Here is a 25,290-nt window from a genome sequence, read left to right as displayed (position 1 = left end):
AAAACAAAAGTGTACGATGTGATTTAAATGTCACTTCACTTCTGTGCATCATGTTTTTATGTAACTATGTGACGATACTCTCATAACTACATCACTTCACTGCATTTAGGTGCATTTAAAGACTTTTTAATGTGTTTTATAATGTCTAACCAGGACCTTTTTTTGGCCTAAACCCAGAGAAGTGGTTTAGTAGCATAAATTCAACAAAACTGCAGGCTGGAAAACCTCCTAATTGATCTTTTTGTTGTTCTGATGCACAATAAAACAGATTTTAAGTACACGGTGAATCAGAAGATGAATAAAATATAAAATTTGTGACACACTTGGATTTAATCTGTTATCTGTCTTCACTCCGGTATAAAACTACAGAGATGTTTGAAATCAGTCTGATCAGCTGCTGCTTCTAGTAGAAATACGAGAGGAGAGGAGGAGGAGGAGAGGAGGAGAGGAGGAGGAGGAGGAGGAGGAGGAGAGGAGGAGAGGAGAGGATAGGAGGAGGAGAGGAGGAAGAGGAGGAGGAGGAGAGGAGGAGGAGAGAGGAGGAGGAGAGGTTTGGTTTTCAAAGTCCCTTTATTCACCCATCTTACAGGATGAAAACAATTAATTTTACAGGGTAAGCAAAACCATTTTTACAAAACAAAAAATAAACAGATCACAAACACCAAACAAACTATTTCAGATCAAAAATTAATATTCAGTTCTCCGCCTCTCCCCACAGAGCACAAAACACCCCAACAGCCCACATCTGACTGAAGCTCTGCACATTGTCCATCATGAGGTAGTCGGCGTGCTCCACCCTCAGTCTGGCCTTCAGCAGTCCCTCCAGGACCAGAACCAGAACCAGCTCCACACTGCCCACACCCTGAGCATGGTTCCCTCCAGGACCAGAACCAGAACCAGCTCCACACTGCCCACACCCTGAGCATGGTTCCCTCCAGGACCAGAACCAGAACCAGCTCCATACTGCCCACACCCTGAGCATGGTTCCCTCCAGGACCAGAACCAGAACCAGCTCCACACTGCCCACACCCTGAGCATGGTTCCCTCCAGGACCAGAACCAGAACCAGCTCCACACTGCCCACACCCTGAGCATGGTTCCCTCCAGGACCAGAACCAGAACCAGCTCCACGCTGCCCACACCCTGAGCATGGTTCCCTCCAGGACCAGAACCAGAACCAGCTCCACACTGCCCACACCCTGAGCATGGTTCCCTCCAGGACCAGAACCAGGACCGGCTCCACACTGCCCACACCCTGATCATGGTTCCTAAGAGTCAGCCAAGTGACCAACTTTGCACAACCTGATAGAAAATTCATCAAATTGTGGACAGTCTTTTTCCGGGCTGTATATTTGGGCCCAAAAACAAACAAATCACCGAATTTCCCTTCGGGGATGAATAAAGTAATCTATCTATCTAAATCAAAAGAAAAAACCTCCCCAAGAGCCTGAAACCAACTTTTTAAAAACTCCAACAGCACTGACAGGCATGAACACAAGGGGAGAGGAGGAGAGGAGAAAGAGGAGAGGAGAAAGAGGAGAGGAGAAAGAGGAGAGGAGGAGAAGACGAGGAGTAGAGGTGAGGGGGAGAGGGGAGGAGAAAGAGGAGGAGAGGAGGAGTAGAGGAGTAGAGGAGGAGTATATTGTGTGCATAAGACAACACATATGAATCATAAAGACAATGAGTGTCAACAAACAGCAGGAATGTAAATGAGTTGTCAGACTTCACTGGGCTGTCGGCCTTCGTGTCCCTTCATTCAAATCTGATCCTTATCTGATTTAGTATCCAGGCAGGAAAGTATAAATAACTGTTTTGAATAATAGAAAGGAGGGGAAGAGAGGAGGGTGTGGGGATGGAGAAGAACACGGAAAAAAGATGCAAAAAACCACAAAGAGACGAAAAAAGGAGCATGAGGAGCAGCACCAAGAGGGGTCAGGGGTCAGGGGTCAGGGCTCCTTTACCGTTGAGCCCTCATCCATCTATTCTGGGCTCCAGGTGTGCAGCTCTGCTCTGGACTGCTCTGGCCACGCCCACTCTCTACCTGAAAAGAGGAAGTGTGGATTAACATCCACCTGCTGCACGTCACCACTCAGACACATCAGACGCTGGAGGAGAGAAGTCCTTCTGCTCGTCAGCAGCTTCACAGGTACCTTTTCACACTTTTTACCTTTAATGCACACATTATTAACACATTCATAGTCATAGAAATATTACCTGCAACACAATTAAACAAGCAGCTGGTTTTTATTTACCTTGTGATTTCCACTATTCCATCATATACACTGATCCTTATCACTGCATGTCTTAAATGAGTTGCTACATGATTGTAAACATCTATCTGTGAGTTTTTCTGGTGTTCTTGGAGACTTTAGGAGGATTCTCTCCCAGCTGCAGTCAGCAGGAGATGTTAACTCCTCAGCGTCTAGTCTGCAAATGAACCACGCATGCGCAAAGTCACAGCGTCCATTACAATTACAGGGTCAATTATACAAATGAGGTGATGACATCATTTAACGACGCAACACGTCTACACTGATGTTCTATGGCGCTGGTCAGAAATAAAGAGCATAAACTCCTGCTGTTGAATCCACAAACCACAAGATGAACTTTATATTGTCTGTTGTCACTCAGACAAAATATCCTCTATAACCTGTTATTACACTTTTCACTGTGAATGTTTATGTAGCAGCCAGCCAGAGGAGAGAGGGAGGAGGAGGAGGAGAAGGAGGAGGAGGAGAGGAGAGGAGAGGAGAGGAGGAGGAGGAGGAGGAGGAGGAGTGGTCATTTTGTGTCTTTTTTTAATAATTGTGTGTCTGTTTTAGTAATTTTGTGTCTTTTTTAATAATTTTGTGTCTGTTTTGGTAATTTTGTGTCTTTTTGGTAATTTTGTGTCTTTTTTTAGTAATTTTTTGTCTTTTTTTGGTAATTGTGTGTCTTTTTTAGTAATTTTGTGTCTTTTTTAGTAATTTTGTTTCTTTTTGGTAATTTTGTGTCTTTTTTTAGTAATTTTTTGTCTTTTTTTGTAATTTTGTGTCTTTTTTGGTTATTTTGTGTCTTTTTTTAGTAATTTTGTGTCTGAGGAGAACTGGAGGAGGAGAAGAAGGAGGAGGAGGAGGAGGAGTATAGGAATAGGGTAAATTAACATGCTTTAGTGAATCGCAACTTGTTAATCAAAAGTATTTAATTATAATTTAAATAATAAATCCTCATATAGCAGCTGGCTGCTCCCTTTGAGGAGGAGTTTTAAAAAGAGTTATTTTGAGGGAAGTGAATGTGCCTCTGTATGGGGAAATGAGTGCACAAAGTAATAATACAGGAAATTAAAATGAATTAATAACATGTTGTATTGTTGTATACTGCATTAACAGTGTGTGGTTGTCTCTGAATCCCACAGCACCACCTGGACTGGTCTCACGGTGCACCACCAGTGTGCCGGGCACCGTCTGGAACCGCTGACAGGTAAAACCTTGATTACCTCATCTGGATTTAAACACAATGTTTCTATTAAATTATGAGGATTATATGTTTGTGATCTTATAACAAAGCAGCTGGGAAAACTTGTGAAACAGAAAAAACATGCAAAAGATACAGGATTTTTAATTTAAGACTCAAAACATCTAAAACATGCTCACAGCAGCATTGTTTAACCTATTTTTAGGGCCCGAGCACCGACAGCGCGAGGACCCTATTGAAATGAAAGGAATTATTATTTTTTGTCAAATAAATCGCGTTTTTGGGGCCTTTATCATATTTAAACAGTTGGGAAATTTGAAACATACGTCAATGTCCTGTTAAATTTATGTATTTTAGTGGTTTTGGGAATGGCCGTGGCAAAATGCCTCACTAACGCCGCCTAGAAATTTTTTTAAAAGCCTCACAATATAGGAAATTTTCACGTAGAGACACAAAATTTGGTACATACATGTATCATTGGAAGACGCATCAAAAACTCTCAAGAACCCATACCTGAAAACAAACAGGAAGTCAGCCATCTTGAATCGAATATGGTGTTTAAGGCTGTTTTTTTGCCATTACCACGTCTCATACTTTAACAAACTCCTCCTACAGATTTAACCTGATCGACTTCAAACTTGGTCAGTACCATCATGAGGCCTTTGGGATCAAAAGTTATTAGATATATATAATAACCTATATATAATAAGGTAAAAAAAAAAGTCTCGTTGAGATTAAAAAATCTCTTTTACAAGAGAGACCTGGCCAAGAAAGCAGCATAAAAAGAGACAGGTTACAACATTTAAACACAGTTAACATAAACAATTAAATACAATTTAACACAAATACAGCCATCACAACATTAGTGAAACAGCCTCAAGTAGAGACTCATACGGTTCATCACTCTTGGCACCAGCATCTGTACAATATTTTGTGAGCGTAGACGTAAGATGTTTAGTTTGGTTTCGACACAAGTATGCACACAGGTAATAGGGAAGAAGCCCAAGAATACATTTATAGATAAAAACTAACCAATGAGAGCCTGTATAGAAGTGAAATGAGGCATTTGATACATTATCACAAACATTATTAATGTACAACGAGAACAAAAAAGGACCCAGGATCGAGCCCTGGGGCACATCTTTTGACACAGAGGAAGAGCCAGAAACCTGGACAGATTGTGTTCTTGACAATAAATAACTGGAGAACCAACCAACAGCATGTTCAGAAAGACCAAGACGTTATGGTCTACTGTATCAAAAGCCTTCAATAAATCAATAAAAAGGGCTGCACAATATTTTTTGCAATCCAGTGCCTAGATAAAATCATTAACCACTTTTAAAGCTGCAGATGATGTACTGTGCCGTTTTCTAAAACCTGATTGATGTTGCGATCAAATACTGTTTGTGTCTAAAAACTCTTTAAGTTGCTCACTTACCAACTTCTCTAAAATTTTTACTAAAACACATCATTTAGACATTGGCCTATAATTATTAAGAACAGTGGGGTCACCTCCTTTCAGCAAAGGAAAAACAAAGGCAGATTTCCAAATAATAGGGATCTAATTATTGGAGAGGGTAAGATTAAAAATATGAGTCAATGGGTCTGCAATAAAATCTGCAGCAATCCTGAGGAAATACGGGCCTATCATATCAGGACCAGCAGATTTGGACGGGTCCAGTTGCTTTAAAGCTCTGTGGACTTCCACCACATAAGATTAAATGGCTGATCAACAGGATTATTGGATGGTAGAGAAGAACGGGCATGCTGCTTGTACGGCTGAATTGGGTTTGGATATGATTGTAAGGAATGAACCGGAAGAAATAAAATGTCATTTGAGGTAACTGTGCCAAATGAAGATCTTAAATTTTTCTAAAAATCAGCCAGTCAGCCTGTGATTTAGAATGTCTTGCCTTAGCCCAGGCAACATCCCTTTCCATAAAGAGACTGGACAGCTGAGGGGTAAACCAGGGGTTATCCCGACATTTTACTCTGAATTTACGGAACGGAGCATGTCTATTTATAATTTGGGTGAAGGCATCATAAAAGAAATTCCAGGCCAGTTCCACATTATCAATGAGTGAGATCCTACTCCACTCAAAGTCCCAGAGATCATGTATAAAAGCTTGTTCGTAGAAATGTTTAAAATCTCTTTTAAGAATAATTCTTGGTCTTGATTTTTGGAGCTTAGCTCTTCTGACTGAGGCAATGGCACAATGGTCACTTAAATCATTAGCAAAAATACCAAGATCAGAATATTTGTGAGGAGCATTTGTCAAAAATAAATCACAAATTGATGATTTCTCTGGGCATTTGAGATTTGGGCGAGTTGGATTATTAATGAGTTGCGTAAGATTAAAAGAATCACAAATTCACTTAAAACCATCAGAAATAGGAGACGACCAGTCCCAATTTAAGTCCCCAGTAAGGAGTATTTCATTAAAATCTAACACTGACAGCTGTTTGCTCAGTGATAATAGAGCCTCACTGTTTGCTGACGGAGGTCTATAACAACCCACAACTGTGACACACTGGCCATTAGTGAGTTCCAGTTTCAAGGCAAGTAATTCAAATTGTCTGGTAAGAGACACTGATGAGAGAAGGGTAACATGGAATTTCTGTTTGATATAGACAACAACAACACCACCTCTTCTCTCTATTAAAAGTTATTAAAAGTTATTAAAAGCTAATGAAAGCTTTACTGTGGCATGGCGGCAAAATATGGCATCTCGCAACTCTGTATAACTTGACCATACATTGTCCAATTCCTCACACGTGATGAAGGTCCAGCCCTGAACACACCCACATGTCAATATTGACACACAGTCATAGCGACCCCCACTGGCAACAGGAAGTTACATGTTTTACACCTAGCCCGAGCTGTAGGTTTCACATAGAGACACAGACCATACCCCAAACCACACAGGAAGTCAGCCATCTTCACTTTAACAAACAGATTTAACCTGATCGACTTCTACTTTGGTCAGTACCATCATGAGGCTTTTGAGATCAAAAGTTGTTAAAAGCTTTGCAAACCGTCACAATGACCAGGCATGGCATGGCGGCAATATAGCTCCACATGTAACTATTGACACCATAGACTGTATATAAATAATGGACGTAGTCACCGTGACGTCACCCATTGGTTTGTGGACTGCTCATTGGAAGCCTTGAGTTCAGCATTACACTCGTCGCCATCTTGCATCGCCATCTTGTTTCCGATACGCGGAGTAGACCATATTTGGACTGTGGAGGAGTGAGAGGGATCTGATCACTGACTACTGTGGCTCAGTTGGTAGAGTTGGTTGGCCCCCAACCGAAGGGTTGGTGGTTCGATCCCCTACATGTCGAAGTATTCTTGAGCAAAATACTGAACCCCAAATTGCTCCCGATGCTGTGTTCATCGGTGTGTGAATGAATTCCCAATGGTGGCAGGTGGGACTGTTTAGGGTAGCCTCTGCCACCAGTATGAATGTGTGTGTAAAAGGGTGAATGAGCGCAGTCTGTAGTGTAAAGCGAGACTAGAAAAGCGCTATATAAGTGCAGGTCCATTTACCATTTACTACAGCCTCTCTACACCTCAACCTGACTGAGAGAAGCTGCTGCTAATTCATGTTAGCATTAATTGGAGCATTAACTGGGATGTTAGTTTTGGCTAGCAAAACACAAAAACAAAATGTGTTACTGACCTCAGAAAACTGAGCAGCGACTCCTTGGAGTGTCTGTTAGTCCAACCAGATGCTGAACAAGACATTTTTACTGAACAAAACATTCAAATAAACATTCAGTCATTCAGTGAAAATACAGTGTGAAAGGGTCAAAGTTATGAGACCAAATCGGTAAACGTTCTCTTTTCTATCTATATAACGTTATATATAACTTTATTGACACGTTGCCGTAGATACGCATTGTTCTGCTTCTCTCCTGATGACGGCTCGCCTTGTTAGTGACCTGTAGCCCCGCCCCAAATCATTCAATTCTTTATCTTATATTTTCTTCTAAATGGGGCCATTATTAGAACTATTGACATCAAATTGTCTTGAAGATGAGTTTTTACTAGCGATTGAGACCATAGTGTTGTCCTGAAAAAAATTTCTGAGGTAATAAATCAAGTGAGAAGTTTTCAAATTTTGCACTGAAATGAATTTCATTTTTTTTGTAGCCAAACTTTTTTCGGAATTTTCGGTATATTGCAGGCTTAAGGCACTTCCTGGTTGGCCTCCACGCTCAGACACTGAGATTGCCGCCTGATTGACACATAATCATAGCACCCCCCCCTCTGGCAACAGGAAGTAGTGTGTTTTACACATGCTTTATATTGCGATGTCCTGCTCTGACCTGGTTGATCAGATCCACCTGAAAATTGGCCAGAAACGCCTCAAGATGTTGTTGAAGCTTGCTGATGAAGATTGGTTAGTTTTTGTCTAACCGTGTTGCTGCAGCGAATATAAATTATTTGCCATGATACAGGAAGTTGCTGTATCTTCACCATACATTGTCCAATCTGCCTCAAACTTGTCATGCATGATAAATGTCCATTATCACAGTTCAACATAATATTTCATAAAGACCCGCCCCTTATTCTTTAACCACGCCCCTTTCATAACTGATGAACCGTTTGTCCTAGAGACTTGTATGAGGTGACAGTCCATTCGGCATAGAGTCCCTGTTTAACCCATGATTGATTGCCCCGCCCCTTTTGATAAGCCACGCCCCCTTTTACTAACCTATGAACCGTTTGTCGTACAGACTTGTATGAGGTGTCAGTGTCCTCGGAAGAGAGTCCAAGTTTAACCAGTGATTGATTACCCCACCCCTTTTGATAAGCCACGTCCCCTTTTCCTAACTAATGAACCGTTTTTTATAGCTTGTATGAGGTGTCAGAATACTCAGCTGAGACAGCTGTTGGGCCTATGCAACGGGCGTCCAACATGTTGGGGTATCTGGTTACAGATACCAATTGCCTCCATCACGGGTCACCAAACATGTTGGGAATTAAGAATGGCTCTTTTATGAATAAATGATGACCTTGCACAGGGCGTCAAATATATTAATAAAAAGGCGTTATCATAAATGCTATCCCTCCCATAAGGATACCAAATATGGAGGGATGAACTTGAGCAACACTCGTGTGGATCTCAGAATTATTAATAATTATCATAAATACATTTTAATTATAAGAAATTATATGACTTGATTTGCTCTAAGTCATAGCTCGTTGAGGGGCACCACTCTGATATAGCCAATTCACCTAAATCAGTCTCATAAAGTTACTAAACTATCAATTTGGAACAGTGATTACTAATTATGAATATAATTATAAGAAAATTACCTTATTAATATTTAGTAATGGTTGAAGGAATCGTGAATTCTTGTCACAGCAGAGGCCAGCGTATCGTTCATAATGTACAACATCAAATAGACAGCATTTGTAATCAAAAGGGATTTATTCTAAAACAAGTAAAGCAAATAAAGGTACACATCTATTCCAGCTGTTCCAGCTGTGAAGCCAGGTGACTAGGCCTTGCCGTGTGGCAGTGTGAGCTGTTATAAACTGTGTCCTTTTAACAGTTAATTCAAAATATATATTATGTGAAAATCAGTGTATGAGCAGGTCAAAGGTTAGTAAGTTAGTTGAATATAAGACTGACTGTCTGTATAAAGCAAGATTAACATACAACTTTGATTGTAACACGAATATCACATAAATATAATAAAAACACACGTATAAGCAAAATCATTAATTACAGGTAAAATCCTTTATACTAAAGTCCTTGCTGATTGCTTATCTAAGCCCAGTTACATTACTCACGAATCCAGTTGAAAAGGGGGGAAATCCTTTTCCAGTGGCGGGTGTGGAAGAAGGAAGTTGAGTTCAATAATTTGCCGTCTTGCAAATTAAGTTGCTGGTTGTCCTTGTTGTTGAGGTCAAGCTTTCTCTGGCAGTTGCAATGAACTTTGTGTTCATTAATGCAACTTTGGTGCGCAGAGAAGGTCAGAGTTGTAGTTGTTCCAGAATCCTTGTGGAAAGGAGATTCTGGACGTAGAAGGCCTCACCTCAGCTGCAGAGGATCTCAGCAGGAAGTGAGGGAGGAGGGGGTTGGTGAGTCCAGGCCTCTGGATTCCCTCCTGAAGAAGAGGTGTTACTCCTCTCGGGAGCGGTGGAGAACGAGAGAGGGGAGAATGGACTGTCTCCCTTATAACCGACCAGTGGACCAATGAGGTGACCTGGAAGGTGTCGTAAATGCCAAGCATTCTGGGAAGGGAAGTTCTTGAGAGGACACAAAATGTCGCTGACCTGCCATTTTGTGAGTTGAATCTTTTAAGCTGTTGCATTTAGTCCACAAATGTTAAAGTCTACAAATGAACCCAAGATTCACCTGTGGTACAATCCCAACACAGCCAAATTTGTTTCTCTCCGCCCATTTACACTAGCCACGCCCCCTTTCATTACTCATCGCCCATTCGTCATACAACAGGGGGCGTGGGTCCCATATTAATTGGGTCCCATATTAAAAACGCAGGAAGATTTCGGGAAAAAGGTAATGGAACAGTTTTTTTAGATCGCTCTAACAAAGCTAATTTTTAATTTTTCTTTAAAAAAATCATATGTAGACGTTCAGGAAGAACTCAGGATGCTCAAAGTGAAGTCGGATCAATGATAGGTATTATGGTTTTGCCAAAAATGCTTTCTGTTTGAGGCCAGAAATTGCAGTCTGTCCACCTCTGCTGTCAGTGGAACAGGTGTCAGTTAATTCTGTTGATTGCTTTGATCTGATTGCCTTTGATCTTTGATTTGATTACAGTTACAGATACACACACACACACACACACACACATGTGCATAAACACGCACACTCCTCACACATGCATACACATGCTTCAAACACACAAGCACGCACGCACACACGCACACACACACACACACACACACAGGTAACTTTATGCGATTTTCGCTACACACACACACACAAATATACACACACACACACACACATTTTGAGGTTAAAGGGCATAGTTTGAAATCTCTGAAGAATCTCATCATAGTGTACACACACCGGCAGTAGCCCCCGTGGCCCTTTCAGAATTTCCCCAGAGGAAATTTTCTAGTTATTGTTGTTGTTTCTTGTTCTGAGCCAACATGAATACAGTGAGAGGTGTTTGTAGCTACATTTGCATTTTCCCAGGTCATGATGACAGCTGAGATATGTCAACTAGTGTTGTGTGTTGTGTGTTGTTACAATATGATAAATAAGGATATGCTGTAAAACACACAAATATTTAGTTTTTTTGCCCTTTTTCTGAAAACCCCCCAACAATATTCTATATGATAGCTTAGTCGTTTACATAATTTAATTATATGATTATTTAGCATTTCATGGTCTGCATTGATTGTGTGTATACTGTGTGTGTGTATGTGTGTGTGTGTGTGCGTGTGTGTGTGTGTGTGTGTGTGTGTGTGTGTGTGTGTGTGTGAACCAGCAGCTCACAGCTTTAGTGATGTCACTGAACAATGTTAGGTTGATATAAACAACATGCTGCCTTTCTATAACCTGATCTCTGAACCTTCAGGTTTCACTCTGAACAATGGACAACACTTCACAGGACAACGGCCTCAACGACACAACCTGCAACAACACTGACTACAGCTACAAATTTCATTTTTTTTCCTTGTTTGGCGATTTCAGTGTTGGTGAAGTTGGATTCATCCAGTTTGTTGGGACATGCCTAGTCATTTGTCTCGGCCTTCCTTTGACCCTCGGGGCCATCTATGGTCTTTTCTCTCTGGTAAGAACATTATAACTGACAGTTGTTTATTTACTGTATGTGTCATGTCTCTGTGTCTGTGAGGGTCTTGATCTGGTTGGGCGACAGGTCTCAGGGGGCTGGGATGAAGTGTTTTACAGGAATAATTGACTCTATAATTAAAATGTACACAAACCTGATTGGACCCTAAACACACATGTTTCAGCTGCTTGTTTCCTTTTGTTTTCCTGCAGGTGAGAAATGGTGAAGTTGCTCCGATCTACGTCATCAACCTTCTCATCTCTGACCTCATTCAGTTCTGCTGCATGATCGCTGAGGTGGCAGGGCCTAAGAACTGCAACGTGTTCATTTCGGAGTACTGGATGATATTTCAGGTCTTCATCTATATTTACGACTACAGTCTGTTTGCCAGTGTTGGCTTCATGGTGTGCATCGCTCTGGAAAGGTAGCTACCTGTCTATCCAATATGTGTGAAGCTTCAGTGTCTGATCATTGTATCTCTGTAGAACTCTGAAGCTGTCTGTCTTGTATTTCAGGTATTTGGTCATCGTCCACCCACTGTGGTACCGCTGCAGACGAACCATCAAGACCTCTGTGCTGGTCTGTGTCCTGGTCTGGATACTTCCTGTTGTCCAGTTCCTCATTGAGCGTTTCTATTATACTTACAGTTTCCACATAGTCATTTACATCATATTTTACCTCCTTCCTCTCCCACTGATCATATTCTTCCTGATTGCAACCCTCAAAGCCCTGTATGCTTCCATCTCGGTCCCAAATGCCGAAAAAGGACGAATTGCAGGAATGTTGATCCTGGTGCTGCTGATTTACATGCTGCTGTTCCTGCCCACCATCATTGTGACTGTGTACTGGTACAGTTACTTTATCAAAACAAATGTAGACAACCCACATCTTGAACGTCTCCTCTACCTGGCTCCTATGTTTCTTAAGTTGAGTCCTCTGGCAGACTTAGTTCTGTATATGTTGCTGAGGAAAGGGACCATACGCCAGCTTTCAGACTGTTTGTGTCGCTGCAGAACAGACAGCAATGAAATCAGCTCTGTAACTGTGAACATGTCTGGAGAGAGAGATGGAGAGAATGATGGAGAGAATGAAGGAGAGAGAGAAGGAGAGAGAGATGGAGAGAATGAAGGAGAGAGAGAAGGAGAGAGAGATGGTGATAGAGATGGAGAGAGAGAAGGAGAGAGAGATGGAGAGAGAGGAGAGAGAGAAGGAGAGAGAGATGGAGAGAATGATGGAGAGAATGAAGGAGAGAGAGAAGGAGAGAGAGATGGAGAGAGAGAAGGAGAGAATGAAGGAGAGAGAGAAGGAGAGAGAGATGGAGAGAGAGATGGATGGTTTTTATAGACAATAAAATAAACTACTTGCTATTTATCTTAATAGAGTTGTTTTCTAGTGGGAGGCATGGTGCTTTTTAGGATGTAAGTCAGAGCAGCTGTTTTTTGTCGGCCATGTTGATAAAATGTAATTGGGGTGCAGGGTGCAGGATTGCAATTTTCTGGCCGATCACCGATCACCGATTTTTAAAAAGCCTGACCTGCCGATTCCGATTTTGGCCGATACCGATTTTTTTATAACTCACAGCATACACCTTCAATGTTTGAATGTTATTTTATTGAGAAACAATAACACAGCAGTATTTTTCTTTAACAAATAAAGGAAATCCCAATGTCTGAGGTAGTTCATAAAATATTGAACTTAACAAAAATAGCAACAATTTACAGGACAAATTAACAAAAGAACTGCAACCATAAATAAAGTGTCCTGAGTTTTCTGGTTTTGTTAAAGTACAACATACATACAACTAGGGATGGGCATCGATTTTAGAATAGAAGAAGAAACAAACAGAGGAGAGGGTTTTCCACGGCGGGACAAGTTAGTTAGCCCCCAGAGGGATTTAGAGACTCTGGAGGTGACGTTTGGTTTTCACCGCCGCTTACTGTGCACAATGTCAGCAGCTGATCAAAACAAAGCAGCATGGCTAATTATGCACAGAGTCTCCGCTGATCATAAACAAAGTGATGGTGAATTAACCAGCATCACTAACTGTACACAGAGTGTCTGGTGCTTGTTGTAAACAAACAGAGATCGTTAAGTGAACACCTCCTGCAGCAGCAGCACATACACACTGTACTGCTACAGAGCTAACTGTTAGCCTGTTAGCACATACACACTGTACTGCTACAGAGCTAACTGTTAGCCTGTTAGCACATACTCACTGTACTGCTACAGAGCTAACTGTAGCTACCTGCCGCTAACGGAGGCTCGTTAAGAAGAGTAAGAAGGAGTCGCTGGATTTGTCTCCAGTCATTTTCTTGAAAAATAGTCGCTAAGGGGGTTTGAAAAGTTGCTAAATTTAGCAACAAAGTTGGGAGCAGTGCTTCGCCAGTGGGGGGTTATTATCGAGGTAGATAAGATGCTGGATGAGATCGGTTAGACGTAAAAGAATCAGCCGATCGCCGATCCCGCAAAATTAAGGAAATAGGTGCAGATCAATCAGTGCACCCCTAAATGTAATCACAGTGTGCGTAATTTTACATTAAATTGTAGCCTGGCTAACCCCAGACTAATCTCAAATGAGATCTAGTCTGGGAACCAACCGTTCATTTCTCCGTAGAGGAGGTGTGGTTTACGATCCTCCGGAGCCGTTTATTGGACGCTTAGAATGTCTATCAAAGCGTCTGTAGGTAGCTCTTAGCCAATCAGATCAGTTATACCAGATGACGTAGTAGAGCTACAGAGATGGATGTTTGTTGTGTGTGTGTCTGTGAGAGAGTGTTGCTGCTGCTTTGCTTCTCCAGTTCTCGCTTCCTGCAAGATTATTTATTTTCACGCTTTATTCCCCCTCATGTCATTCAGCCACACACATCCACTGATTTTATGGGCAAAAAAAACAAGCTGCTGCGGGTCTCTGGGGGCTCCGCTGTCCCCCGGCTCGTAGCGACATCACCGGCGAGCCCCGATAACGCCGTGACGCTACCGCTATTAGCCCCGCTACTGTAACGCCGGTGATCTCGCTACAAGCCGGGGGACAGCGGAGCCGCCGAGAGACCTTCGCCTTTCAACTTTCGCTCTAAACTATTTAAAACACCATCTACAGCTAAAGAGAGTTTCGCGTCTGCTGCAGCCATGTTGGATCCGTAAGAAAACTACAAGCTTCCGTCTGCCGAGTAGTACGCGTCATCATCTTGCCGTCCCTCCCCGTTCTGTGATTGGATCCCTAGAACAGGGCTAAGAAAGCTCTCTGGTTTCCAGACCCTTTCGCAGTTCGAAATGAAATCGAGCGCGCAAGGCAGTCTGGGTATACCCAGGCTAATGAAATTGTACATTTTCTGGAAATTTAATAAAGAATCTGTTTCTTGAAATAATGTCAGAAAAATATCTCAACATCTTTAGGACATAATTAAATAATTAAAATGTTGTTGTTTACTTTTCATATATCAGATTTTTTCATATAACTCAGCTGTTCAATATGTTTTGAACAGACACACGAGTTCTATGTTGTTTGGCTTTTGAAATGGTTTTACAGACAATAAATAAACTAAACGCCTCACTATTTATCTGAATATAAGTAGTTTTTTTAGTGGGAGGCATGGTGCTGTTTAGGATGTTAATCAGAGCAGCTGTTTTGTATTTGGCCAAGTTGATAAAATGTAATCACAGTGTGGGGAATTTTACATGGAATTGTACATTTTCTGGAAATTTAATAAAGAATCAGTTTCTTGACAATAATGTGAATGTTTGTTTTTGACTAACTGACTGAATGAAGAAAAGGCCTGACAGCTTTGTTTATACACAACATCTGAAATATAGAGTGGTGCCCCATTTCAAGGTGACTATAGTTAATCAAATCATATCATATTTTTTATGATAAGGGGGGAGGAGGTAGAGGAGGAGAAAATCTTGTTTTGAGCTCCTCACTGTTTCTGAGTTCAGTGATTATTTTCAGCAAAAAAACATTTTTACAACTTTTTTTTCGTGACTTCGACTTTTTTTCCTCATTTTTACTTTTTTTCTTGACTGACTTTTTTTCTCATCAGTGAGAATGCAGCAGAGCCACTGGTTCCTAAAATAAGCTGCAGATTAGTTTACAGCCTCGGGTCACAGAGCAGAAGAGAGGGAGAGAAGAAGAGAAGAAGAGGGAGGAGAGGTTTACACTCTCTCTCTGTCTCTCTCTCTCTCTCTCTCTCTCTCTCTCTCTCTCTCTCTCTCTGTTTTTAAAGGGAAGTCTCACCACACAGGAAGCCAGTCTGGGCTCATGGTATCTGTAGTCCATTAAGACTACAACAACTACAAATAGAGTAGTTTTATGGATATAAACCAGGAATGGGCAACTTAAATGCTGCAGGGGGCCACAATTTTTCATGTCCACTACCACAGGGCCACATATAGGACCGTGCACTTAACCAGATATGATGAAACTGCAATTTTAAATATGTTTACAGTTCAGTAACTTAACATATTTCATGCTCAAATGCATGTATAACAGTATAAATAGGAATACAAAAGGTTTGAAGCAAATAAAAAATATCCACTTACTGTGATTTCTTTTTTTTAGTGCAAGAACAGCAGACCAACATTAATTGCAAGAAGTAATTTTGTGCATTTTTACACTGCACTTAAGATTAAGATTTCATGCTCAAATGCATGTAGTTGTACTGAGGGCCACTTCAGGTGAGGGTGAGGGCCGTATGTGGCCCCCGGGCCTCCAGTTGACCATCCCTCATATAAACATATATACATAAACAGTCATGGAAAACATGATTAGACCACCCTTTTTCTTCATTTTTTTGTGTTCATTTTAATGCCTGGTACAACTAAAGGTTCATTTGTTTGGACAAATATAATGATAACAACATAAATAGCTGATAAGAGTTTAATTTAAGAGCTGATATTTATACATTCAACATGGTTTTCTTTATAATAACCTTCCATTTTTTTAAGCTTGAAAAGACTTTATAATATTCATCTTCCTTCATTTGATGATTTATTGCATTACATTTATTCTATATTATTTCATTGTTCATGGTGATTGATCATGTCTTTGATTTTATACGTCTTTTACATTACTTTATTACCTCTTTTATTGAGTTTACAGGTCAAATGTGCCCTCTGCTGCTCAAAAATTTGTTCTTATCAAGAAAACCATGGAAAATTTCGAGATATCAGCTCTTAAATTACCAGCCATTAAAATGAACAAAATGTTAGAGAAAACAAAGGTGATCTAATATTTTTTTTCCATGACTGTATATATATATATATATATATATATATATATATATATATATATATTCATAAAAAGTTACTGAGAGCTTTTTAAAATTAAATTAATTAATAAAGCATTAATAAATCACCCCAAGTGTCGTTCTCTGCATTATTTATTGTGTAAACATTATTTTCATATTGGGGCATATCGGACAACTTATGTGTCGGTATGATAAATATTGTTTTGTCTTTTAGAAGCCAATATCAGCTGATAATATTGGTCAAATTATATTGCAATTTTTTTTTACATGAAAACATTTCACGCTGTCCTCACTTCAGGGTGAAGATTTACCACTGAAGCCGTGAATTCTGCATATATTCTTTATGCGTCTGTTCTGACTGTGTGCAAACCACGCCAGCAATTCATCACAACGGAAAGAGTTGGTACATATTGGATCCTCCTCCTGATTGGTTGCTGCTCGTAGTCAAACCAGCCGTCCCTTTATGATGTAGTGAGCCTGTAGTGTGATATTTATGGTAAATTAATTTAAATTGCTCAGAGCGAGCTGACATGACGGATGAACACTTTATTGTCATTCTTTCTCACTTTGCAGAATAAAACTCTTACCTGCAGAGAGGAGATGAAGTAATAACGTTACATGAACACATCATGTGAAATAATCAAATTGCATCGTGCCCAAAATGTATTTGTTGTGTATAAAATGCCCTTGTAGGCATTTTATTATGAATTTTCCCAGTGAAAAGTTCTGTAAGTTTGTGAGAAGATACCTGTGTGTGAGTTGCTGGTGTGGTTTTAACTTCAGGGCCACCGTAGTTATGAACATCTTCCTGCAGGGCCAAACTGTAGAATTACTTTAAAAAGTGATCATCACGAATGTACCCTGATGTCGATCCTACGTGTGATAAATGTAAAGGTGCTCCTGCCTCACTTTACCACATGTATTGGACATGTCCCTCTTTAGGTAACTTTTGGACATCGGTTTTCCATGCACTATCAGAAATCCTTCATCATCAAATTGAGCCCAATCCCTTGACTGGTATTTTTGGCATCGCTCCAGATTTGAACTTATCTAAAGCTATGCTCAACTTTTTTAGCTTTTGCCTCTTTACTAGCCCGACGAGTTATTTCACTTCAGTGGAAGGACACAGCTCCTCCTTCCTATTCACATTGGCTCAGAGACATGATATCCTGCATGAATTTAGAAAAGATTACATACAAATACCCCTTCTTGGTATTTTATGAGAAACCTTCAACAATAATTTCTGAGTAGCTTTTTTATTAATCCTTTATATATTTCTCCTTTTCTCTCTAAGCATTGTTGTTAATTAATTTGTTATCTTTATTCTGTCTATTTACAATCTTTTGCCAGTGGCTGTAAATGTATGTCTATGTTCGGATGTTGGGTCGAGTTGTGTCATGGGTATATGTTGTACAAAAAAATCAAAAATCTTCTCCCTGTACAGTGATTGTTTTATACATACTTTGTCATCAATAAAAAGACCATTGAGAAAAAAAAAGTGATCATCATCATTTTGATAATGTTATTGTGTCTCTTGTTCTGAACAAACATGAACACACTGACAGGTTTTATAGCTACATTTGCATTGTCCCAGGACATGATGGCAGCTGAGGTATGCAAAAGAGTTTCGTGAGTTGTAAAAAATATGACTCTTGATGACATGTTGTATAACTGGGAACAGGCTGCAGTCAGTTTATGTGCTCATCATGGATGTTTTACTGAATGGGACCAAGAGGGACCAGAACCTGGTTCTTTGGACTGTTTGGACCCAAAGAGGGGTCATGGGCCTTTTACATGTCTGGACCCAGGGGCCCGTTGAGCCCTCATTCATCTATTCTGGGCTCCAGGTGTGCAGCTCTGCTCTGGACTGCTCTGGCCACGCCCACTCTCTACCTGAAAAGAGGAAGTGTGGATTAACATCCACCTGCTGCACGTCACCACTCAGACACATCAGACGCTGGAGGAGAGAAGTCCTTCTGCTCGTCAGCAGCTTCACAGGTACCTTTTCACACTTTTTTCCTTTAATGCAGTGATACATATTCATAGAATATACATATATATTACCTTAAACAGACTTAAATCAGCAGCTATGTTTAATTGAATTAACATGTTTTTAGAGCTTTTCTACTAAATTGTTAGGATTTTACGTTTTTGATTATATAACAAAGGTGATTAAGACATGTAAAAGATAGTGTTTTGAATTAAAGAGTCCATATATCTCAAACATGCTTACAGCAGCATTTCTTAACATATTTTATTTCATTATTCATGTTGTCTCTTGTTCTGAGCCAACATGAATACACTGAGAGGAGTTTATAGCTAAATTTGCATTTTTCCTGGTCATGATGACAGCTGCTACATGTAAACTAGTTTTGTGTGTTGTTAACATATGATAAATGAAGATATGCTGTATAACCCATGAACTAGGATTAAACACAAAATATTTAGTTTTTTTGCCCTTATTCAAAATAATAGCTAAGTTGTTTACATGATTTAATTACAATAACAACTATTTGGAACTGTAATATATTTAATAAATATTATTTGTTTAGCTTCCAGAGATAGTATTATTATTATTATTATTAATAATAATAATAATAATAATAATAACAATAATAATAATAATAATAATAATAAAAATAATAATACATTCCATTTTTATAGCGCTTTTAAAGGTACTCAAGTCGCAAACACAAAATGCAGAAGAAAACAGAACTAAACAGAGATGAGAGATTCAAGTTCAAGTCCTGAAAGCAATCTTGAAAAGATTTTGAGTTGATTTTTGAAGGCGTGGAGTGAGTCTGAATTGCTGATGTGAGTAGGGAGGGAGTTCCAGAGGGTTGGGGCAGCAGTGGAAAAGGCTCTGTCCTCATTGGTGCGGTGCTTGGTCCTGGTGATGGGGGTCAGAAGACTGGCATCGGAAGATCTGAGGTTGCGGGTGGAGGAGTGACGTTGGAGGAGTAAGGTACAGTGGGGGGAGCTAGGTTATTGAGGGCTTTGTAGGTGATGAGCAGGATCTTGAAGTGGACTCGGTGCTGGATAGGGAGCCAGAGAAGGTGCTGAAGGATGGGCGTGATGTGTTCTCTGGAGCAGGAGTGGGTGAGCAAACAGGCAGCTGAGTTCTGGACATATTGTAGTTTTGAAGGTTGGTGGAGGGGAAGCCGTAGAGAATGCTGTTGCAATAGTCCAGTCTGGAGGTTATGAAAGCATGAATTAGTGTTTCGGCAGCGGAGGAGGAGAGGATTGGACGAAGGCGAACAATGTTGCGGAGGTGGAAGAAGGATGTTTTGGAGATGTTCTTGATGTGTGACCTGAAGGAGAGAGTTGGATCCATGGTGACGCCGAGGTTCCGGACAGAGGGGGAGGGGGCAACTGTATGTCCATCGATGTTCAGTGAGAAGTCCTGGGAAGAGGGGAGGCGGGATTTGGGGCCAATGACGATAGTTTCTGATTTGTTGCAGTTAAGTTTGAGAAAGTTGCTGTTCATCCAGGTTTTTAAATCAGTGAGGCAGTTTGTGATGGTGAGCAGAATGGCAGGAGTGATGGTTTTTGTGGAGAGGTAGAGTTGGGTATCGTCTGTGTAGCAATGAAATTGTAGTCCATGGTGGCGTATGATGTGACCGAGGGGTAGCATGTACAGGATGAATGGGAGGGGATCAAGCACCGAACCTTGGGGGACACCATGTGTGACTGGGGTGATATGGGATTTGCAGTTATTGATGGAGATGTAGTGAAATCTGTCAGAGAGGTAGGATTTAAACCAGGAGAGAGCTGAGCCAGTGATGCCAGTGCGTGTTTGCAGACGACTGAGGAGGATGGAGTGGTCGATGGTGTCAAAAGCGGCGCTGAGGTCGAGGAGGAGGAGAATGTTGAGGGAGCCGGAGTCAGAGGCGAGTAGGAGGTCGTTGGTGACTTTTAGTAGAGTGGTTGAAGGAGTCGGTGGATGGCTGTGACAGGTGGTGAGAAGACAGCAGATAGAGCAGGACCAACCGCAGCATCATTGATGGAAGAACGAGCAGGGACCTGGTTGGGAGCCAGGCTCGATGCAGGAAGGCAGCGGTCCTAGCCAGCAAGGGCTAACCGCACCGGGACAGCTGGAGACCCTTCCGGGGGATGCCTTCGGCAGGCGGAATGCTGGAGGCGAGTTGTCCTACCCAGCGATGGTCAGCCACAACGGGACAATCGGTGGTCGAGCTGGGGGTAGCCCTTCAGTAGCACAGGGTAAGGGTTTCTGACACACTCAGGTGAGGGTTGAAAGAGGACAAACTTTTTCGGAGGGAGAAGCGGCAGCCAAACGCGCCAGCGTCCTCTCCACATCTGGCCTGTGGTCTGCCGGTCAGGAATAGTGTAATATAAATACTGATAAAAAGTGAAAAGACAGCTTTTCATGGTCTGCATTGATTGTGTGTATACTGTGTGTGTGTGTGTGTGTGTGTGTGTGAACCAGCAGCTCACAGCTTTAGTGATGTCACTGAACAATGTTAGGTTGATATAAACAACATGCTGCCTTTCTATAACCTGATCTCTGAACCTTCAGGTTTCACTCTGAACAATGGGCAACACACAGGACAACGGCCTCAACGACACAACCAGCAACTACACTGACTACAGCAACTACACTGACTACAGCAACCATTTTCAGTTTGGTAATCTCTCTGGCTTTCCCAGTGTTGATGAAGTTGCGTTAATCCAGTTTGTGGTGACATGCCTAATCATTTGTCTCGGCCTTCCTTTGACCCTCGGGGCCATCTATGGTCTTTTCTCTCTGGTAAGAACATTATAACTGACAGTTGTTTATTTACTGTATGTGTCATGTCTCTGTGTCTGTGAGGGTCTTGATCTGGTTGGGCGACAGGTCTCAGGGGGCTGGGATGAAGTGTTTTACAGGAATAATTGACTCTATAAAACTAATTATCAATATTATTATGAAATCTAAATGTGTGATTCTAATAGTTAAAAAAGGAAGTTGTGACAGTTTGTAGATATTAATAATCTCCAGAGGAAGAAGCCCACTGGCCTCGTTCATCCTGACTTTTTATTCAGCACCATCATGAGGTGAACTTTTTACCTGGACCGATGCTTTTGTTTACGACTAAATACCTGCAGAACTAATGACATCATCATCATCATCTGTCAGTCAAACACATAATTAACAGGATGTGTCCTTCTCTTCTGTGTGCAATCCTCCATGAAATGCAAATGTACAGTAATGTGCAACACAGACGTGAGTCAAAGTTCAACTCCAGTCTGTGTGATAAATACAGCTCATGTTGTTTGGCTCAGAATGCTTCATATCTGTGTGTGAAAACATCTGGCCCTCAGTCTCTTACTGCAGTGATTGGCCCCAGTGTCAAATGTGATTTCTTCCACAGCACAACAGAGTTTGATGGAAAATGAATAAATGGCACTGGCTGTTATTAATATTAATAATAACTAATAAAAACTTTATTTGAATGGAACCTTTCATACAAAGTGCCTTACAATGAAAACATTACGTGACATAAAGAGACAAAAGTAACACAAAAAAGAGATAGATGCTGTAATGGAAAATAAGGTGGAAAATAAAACATAATCATGATTTAAAAAAATAATGTAAAAATATTAAAATCAAAGATGACATATTTGGGAGTTCAGAACATGTTTCAGCTGCTTGTTTCCTTTTGTTTTCCTGCAGGTGAGAAATGGTGAAGTTGCTCCGATCTACGTCATCAACCTTCTCATCTCTGACCTCATTCAGTTCTGCTGCTTGATCGCTGAGGTGGCAGGGCGTAAGGACATGAACGCGTCCAATCCTGACTACTGGGAGATATTTTGGGTCTTCAAGTATATTTACGACTACAGTCTGTTGGCCAGTATTGGCTTCATGGTGGTCATCGCTCTAGAAAGGTAGCTACCTGTCTATCCAATATGTGTGAAGCTTCAGTGTCTGATCATTGTATCTCTGTAGAACTCTGAAGCTGTCTGTCTTGTATTTCAGGTATTTGGTCATCGTCCACCCACTGTGGTACCGCTTCAGACGAACCATCAAGACCTCTATGCTGATCTGTGTCCTGGTCTGGATCCTCCCTGTTGTCCCTGTCCTCACTGAGCGTTTCTATAATATTTACAGTTTCGATATTGTCATTTCCATCATCTTTCACCTCCTTCCTCTCCCACTGCTCATATTTTTCCTGATTGCGACCCTCAAAGCCCTGTATGCTTCCATCTCGGTCCCAACTGACGAAAAACGACGAATTGCAGGAATGTTGATCCTGGTGCTGCTGATTTACACGCTGCTGTTCCTGCCAAACATCATTTTGAATGTGTCCTGGTACGATTCCTTTACCAAACCAAATGGATACAGCAACCGACATCTTGACCCTCTCTATGACCTGGCTCCTGTGTTTCTTAAGTTGAGTCCTCTGGCAGACTTAGTTCTGTATATGTTGATGAGGAAAGGGACCATACGCCAGCTTTCAGCCTGTTTGTGTCGCTGCAGAACAGACAGCAATGAAATCAGATCTGTAACTGTGAACATGCCTGGAGAGAGAGATGGAGAGAGAACAGAAGAACTAAAGAAAAGTCCTACTGATATGATCTCTAAATCATAGGAACTTTGTCTTGAGTGCTGTTGGGAAATGTTTTGTTAAACCTGCTGAGGTTCACAGTGATGACTTCAACAAGTATGTTTATATTCGTGTGTTAGATGTGATTTAATCTCTGTTGTTTTCATCTTTTAATAACAGAAACATATCAGATATTATATTTGGTTCACTGAGCTCATTGAAGTCTTTGTCCTGAACCTTTCTTTCAGTTTCTGGAATATTTAACACAGAAACATTATCTTAAAAAATGTCTTTAGGACATTAAAGTCTCATTAACATTTTTTATTCCATGGTTTAATGTTTTCCTGTTATAACTCATGTGTGTCTATTCAAAACGATCTAGAGTTAATAAACTCCAAACTATTTGTTTATCAGTACTCATTAAAGATACTATTCTGTTAATTTTTAGTGGGAGGCATGGTAAATTTTGGGATGTTAATCAGAGCAGCTGTTTTATGTTCGATAAAATGTAATCACAATGTGTGTAATTATACATGAAATTAAAATTCAATAAAATTCAATAGAGAATCTGTTTTGTTAGGACATTATACTTGTTTTCAGCACTGACAGAACTATCATGACCTCATGAAAAGGCCTATGGTGCATGCAACGACACACAAATATATTCTGGCATGAATTTGCATATATTTAAGGGTCCTGGTTTTGGGGTTGGGACACATTGTCACCCTCTACCAGCCAAGATCGACGCAAGGCACTTAGCATTGCAGCATGGATCTGCTATTGATTGCTTTGTAATGTTAGCTGGTCCGAGCCGGACGTTAAACGTTTGTTTTATAGCATAAAAAACAAATTCAAACCAGATTCTGTAGATATTTTCGCAAATTATTATCGTGTTCATCACTTTGATTATTACTGTGGCTCTTGTTCGGAGCCAATATTAATCTACTGAGAGGTATTAATAGTGATTTTTGCACTTTTCCAGGACATGACAGCTAAGATATGCAAAAAAAAAGAGTTTGGTGAGTTGTGACAATGACTTTTGATGATATGTTATTATTATTGAATGGGCCCAAGAGGCAAAGGGCCGCTGGAATTGATTTTTTTGTTTGGATTTCTGATTGAACAAATGAATATAAGTTCACACAGAACAACCAGAAAGAGAGGCAGGAGAGCTGACCAGAGACACAAAAACTGCTACAAACAGATTCACAACTTGTAAAAAGTTGTGCAAAATTACTAAGATGACATGCAAAAAACCACTAACAGTACAAAACAACAACAAGGTAACAAATACCAAAAACAAAGAGATTAAAAAAGACTACAAAGAGGACCACAATGACCACCACCAAGAGAGGTCATCAACCAGCTCTTAATGATTTGAAAGTGAAGTCATTAAATCCGTATTTGCTCTCATCAGCTCTCTTCAAAGACTACATTGACAAAAAACAGTTTTACCTCACAGAGCACAGAATTTTCGAGCCTCCCTGATTAAATAATTTGTTTGTTAGTTTTGTTTTCAGTCATTCATTCATTATCCTTATTTGCTTATCCGCACTCGGGTCGCTGGGGACTGGAGTTGATCCCAGCTGACATTGGACGAGAGGCGGGATACACCCTGGACAGGTATCTAGACTATCACAGGACAGACACATAAAGACAGACATTCACGCTCTCATTCACACCTACGGGCAATTTAGACCTAAGTGCATGTCTTTGGACAGTGAACGAACCGACGCTGACTGGGAGAACATGCAAACTCCACACGGATGGCAACCCTCTTGCTGTGAAGCAAAAGTGCTAAAAACTACACCCCCGTGTAACCCTACTGGTTTTGTTTTGTTACTTCCAAATCCCTTTAAAACAATAGCTTGAGAGCTAATGACCTGCTTCACCAAAATAAAACACACATGAAATGTTAGTTTGTACTCTTAAGTGTGTTGGATGTTACCTGAAGCCTGGGGGCAGATGGAGGACACGGAGGAGGATGAATGGAGGCGAAACGCTGTGAGTAGATTTCAGGCTGAACACAGAGCTCTGGCTGGTGGCAACAGTTCACAAAGAAGAAGCAGCAGGCGGGAGACATCTACACCTCACAGGGTCCAAGTTTCATGGTCCTCTCTTTCTAATGAGCACAAACGTCTCCTCAGTCACTTCAATCAGCCAAAGCTCAGACACTTTAGCAAACATTGATTCAGGTTTTAGCTGACAACACCATAGAAACGTCTCCTATGTCACTTTAATCCACCAAAGTCCCAATATACT

The 25,290-nt window shown here is 40.8% G+C and overlaps 2 protein-coding genes across 2 annotated transcripts; both read left to right on the top strand.

The window, feature by feature from the left end:
* The first annotated feature begins 1,831 nt into the window (after nucleotides 1-1,831).
* LOC131993601 (12-(S)-hydroxy-5,8,10,14-eicosatetraenoic acid receptor-like) lies at nucleotides 1,832-23,501 on the top strand. Its single transcript, XM_059359584.1, has 5 exons — nucleotides 1,832-2,145; nucleotides 3,394-3,458; nucleotides 21,021-21,251; nucleotides 22,158-22,369; nucleotides 22,461-23,501. The coding sequence occupies exons 3-5, from the start codon at nucleotides 21,036-21,038 to the stop codon at nucleotides 23,071-23,073; spliced, it is 1,041 nt and encodes a 346-aa protein (XP_059215567.1). The 5' UTR covers nucleotides 1,832-2,145; nucleotides 3,394-3,458; nucleotides 21,021-21,035; the 3' UTR covers nucleotides 23,074-23,501.
* LOC131993205 (G-protein coupled receptor 4-like) lies at nucleotides 11,040-19,433 on the top strand. Its single transcript, XM_059358992.1, has 5 exons — nucleotides 11,040-11,240; nucleotides 11,453-11,664; nucleotides 11,756-12,292; nucleotides 18,165-18,481; nucleotides 19,306-19,433. The coding sequence occupies exons 1-5, from the start codon at nucleotides 11,040-11,042 to the stop codon at nucleotides 19,431-19,433; spliced, it is 1,395 nt and encodes a 464-aa protein (XP_059214975.1).
* Nucleotides 23,502-25,290: the final 1,789 nt, after the last annotated feature.

The sequence above is a fragment of the Centropristis striata genome, chromosome 20, assembly GCF_030273125.1.
Source record: "Centropristis striata isolate RG_2023a ecotype Rhode Island chromosome 20, C.striata_1.0, whole genome shotgun sequence".
Classification (NCBI taxonomy): Eukaryota; Metazoa; Chordata; class Actinopteri; order Perciformes; family Serranidae; genus Centropristis; species Centropristis striata.
Note: the sequence above shows the minus strand (reverse complement) of the source record. Positions and strands in the feature narration are given on the sequence as shown.

Excerpts from the sequence above, each read along its gene's own strand:
- LOC131993205 (XM_059358992.1), top strand. The coding sequence starts at position 11,040 with ATGGACAACACTTCACAGGACAACGGCCTCAACGACACAACCTGCAAC. Across the intron at positions 11,665-11,755 it reads GTGTGCATCGCTCTGGAAAG|GTATTTGGTCATCGTCCACC; the intron begins GTAGCTACCTGT and ends CTTGTATTTCAG. Across the intron at positions 18,482-19,305 it reads GCTCGTCAGCAGCTTCACAG|GGAGGGAGTTCCAGAGGGTT; the intron begins GTACCTTTTCAC and ends TGATGTGAGTAG.
- LOC131993601 (XM_059359584.1), top strand. The coding sequence starts at position 21,036 with ATGGGCAACACACAGGACAACGGCCTCAACGACACAACCAGCAACTAC. Across the intron at positions 21,252-22,157 it reads TCTATGGTCTTTTCTCTCTG|GTGAGAAATGGTGAAGTTGC; the intron begins GTAAGAACATTA and ends GTTTTCCTGCAG. Across the intron at positions 22,370-22,460 it reads GTGGTCATCGCTCTAGAAAG|GTATTTGGTCATCGTCCACC; the intron begins GTAGCTACCTGT and ends CTTGTATTTCAG.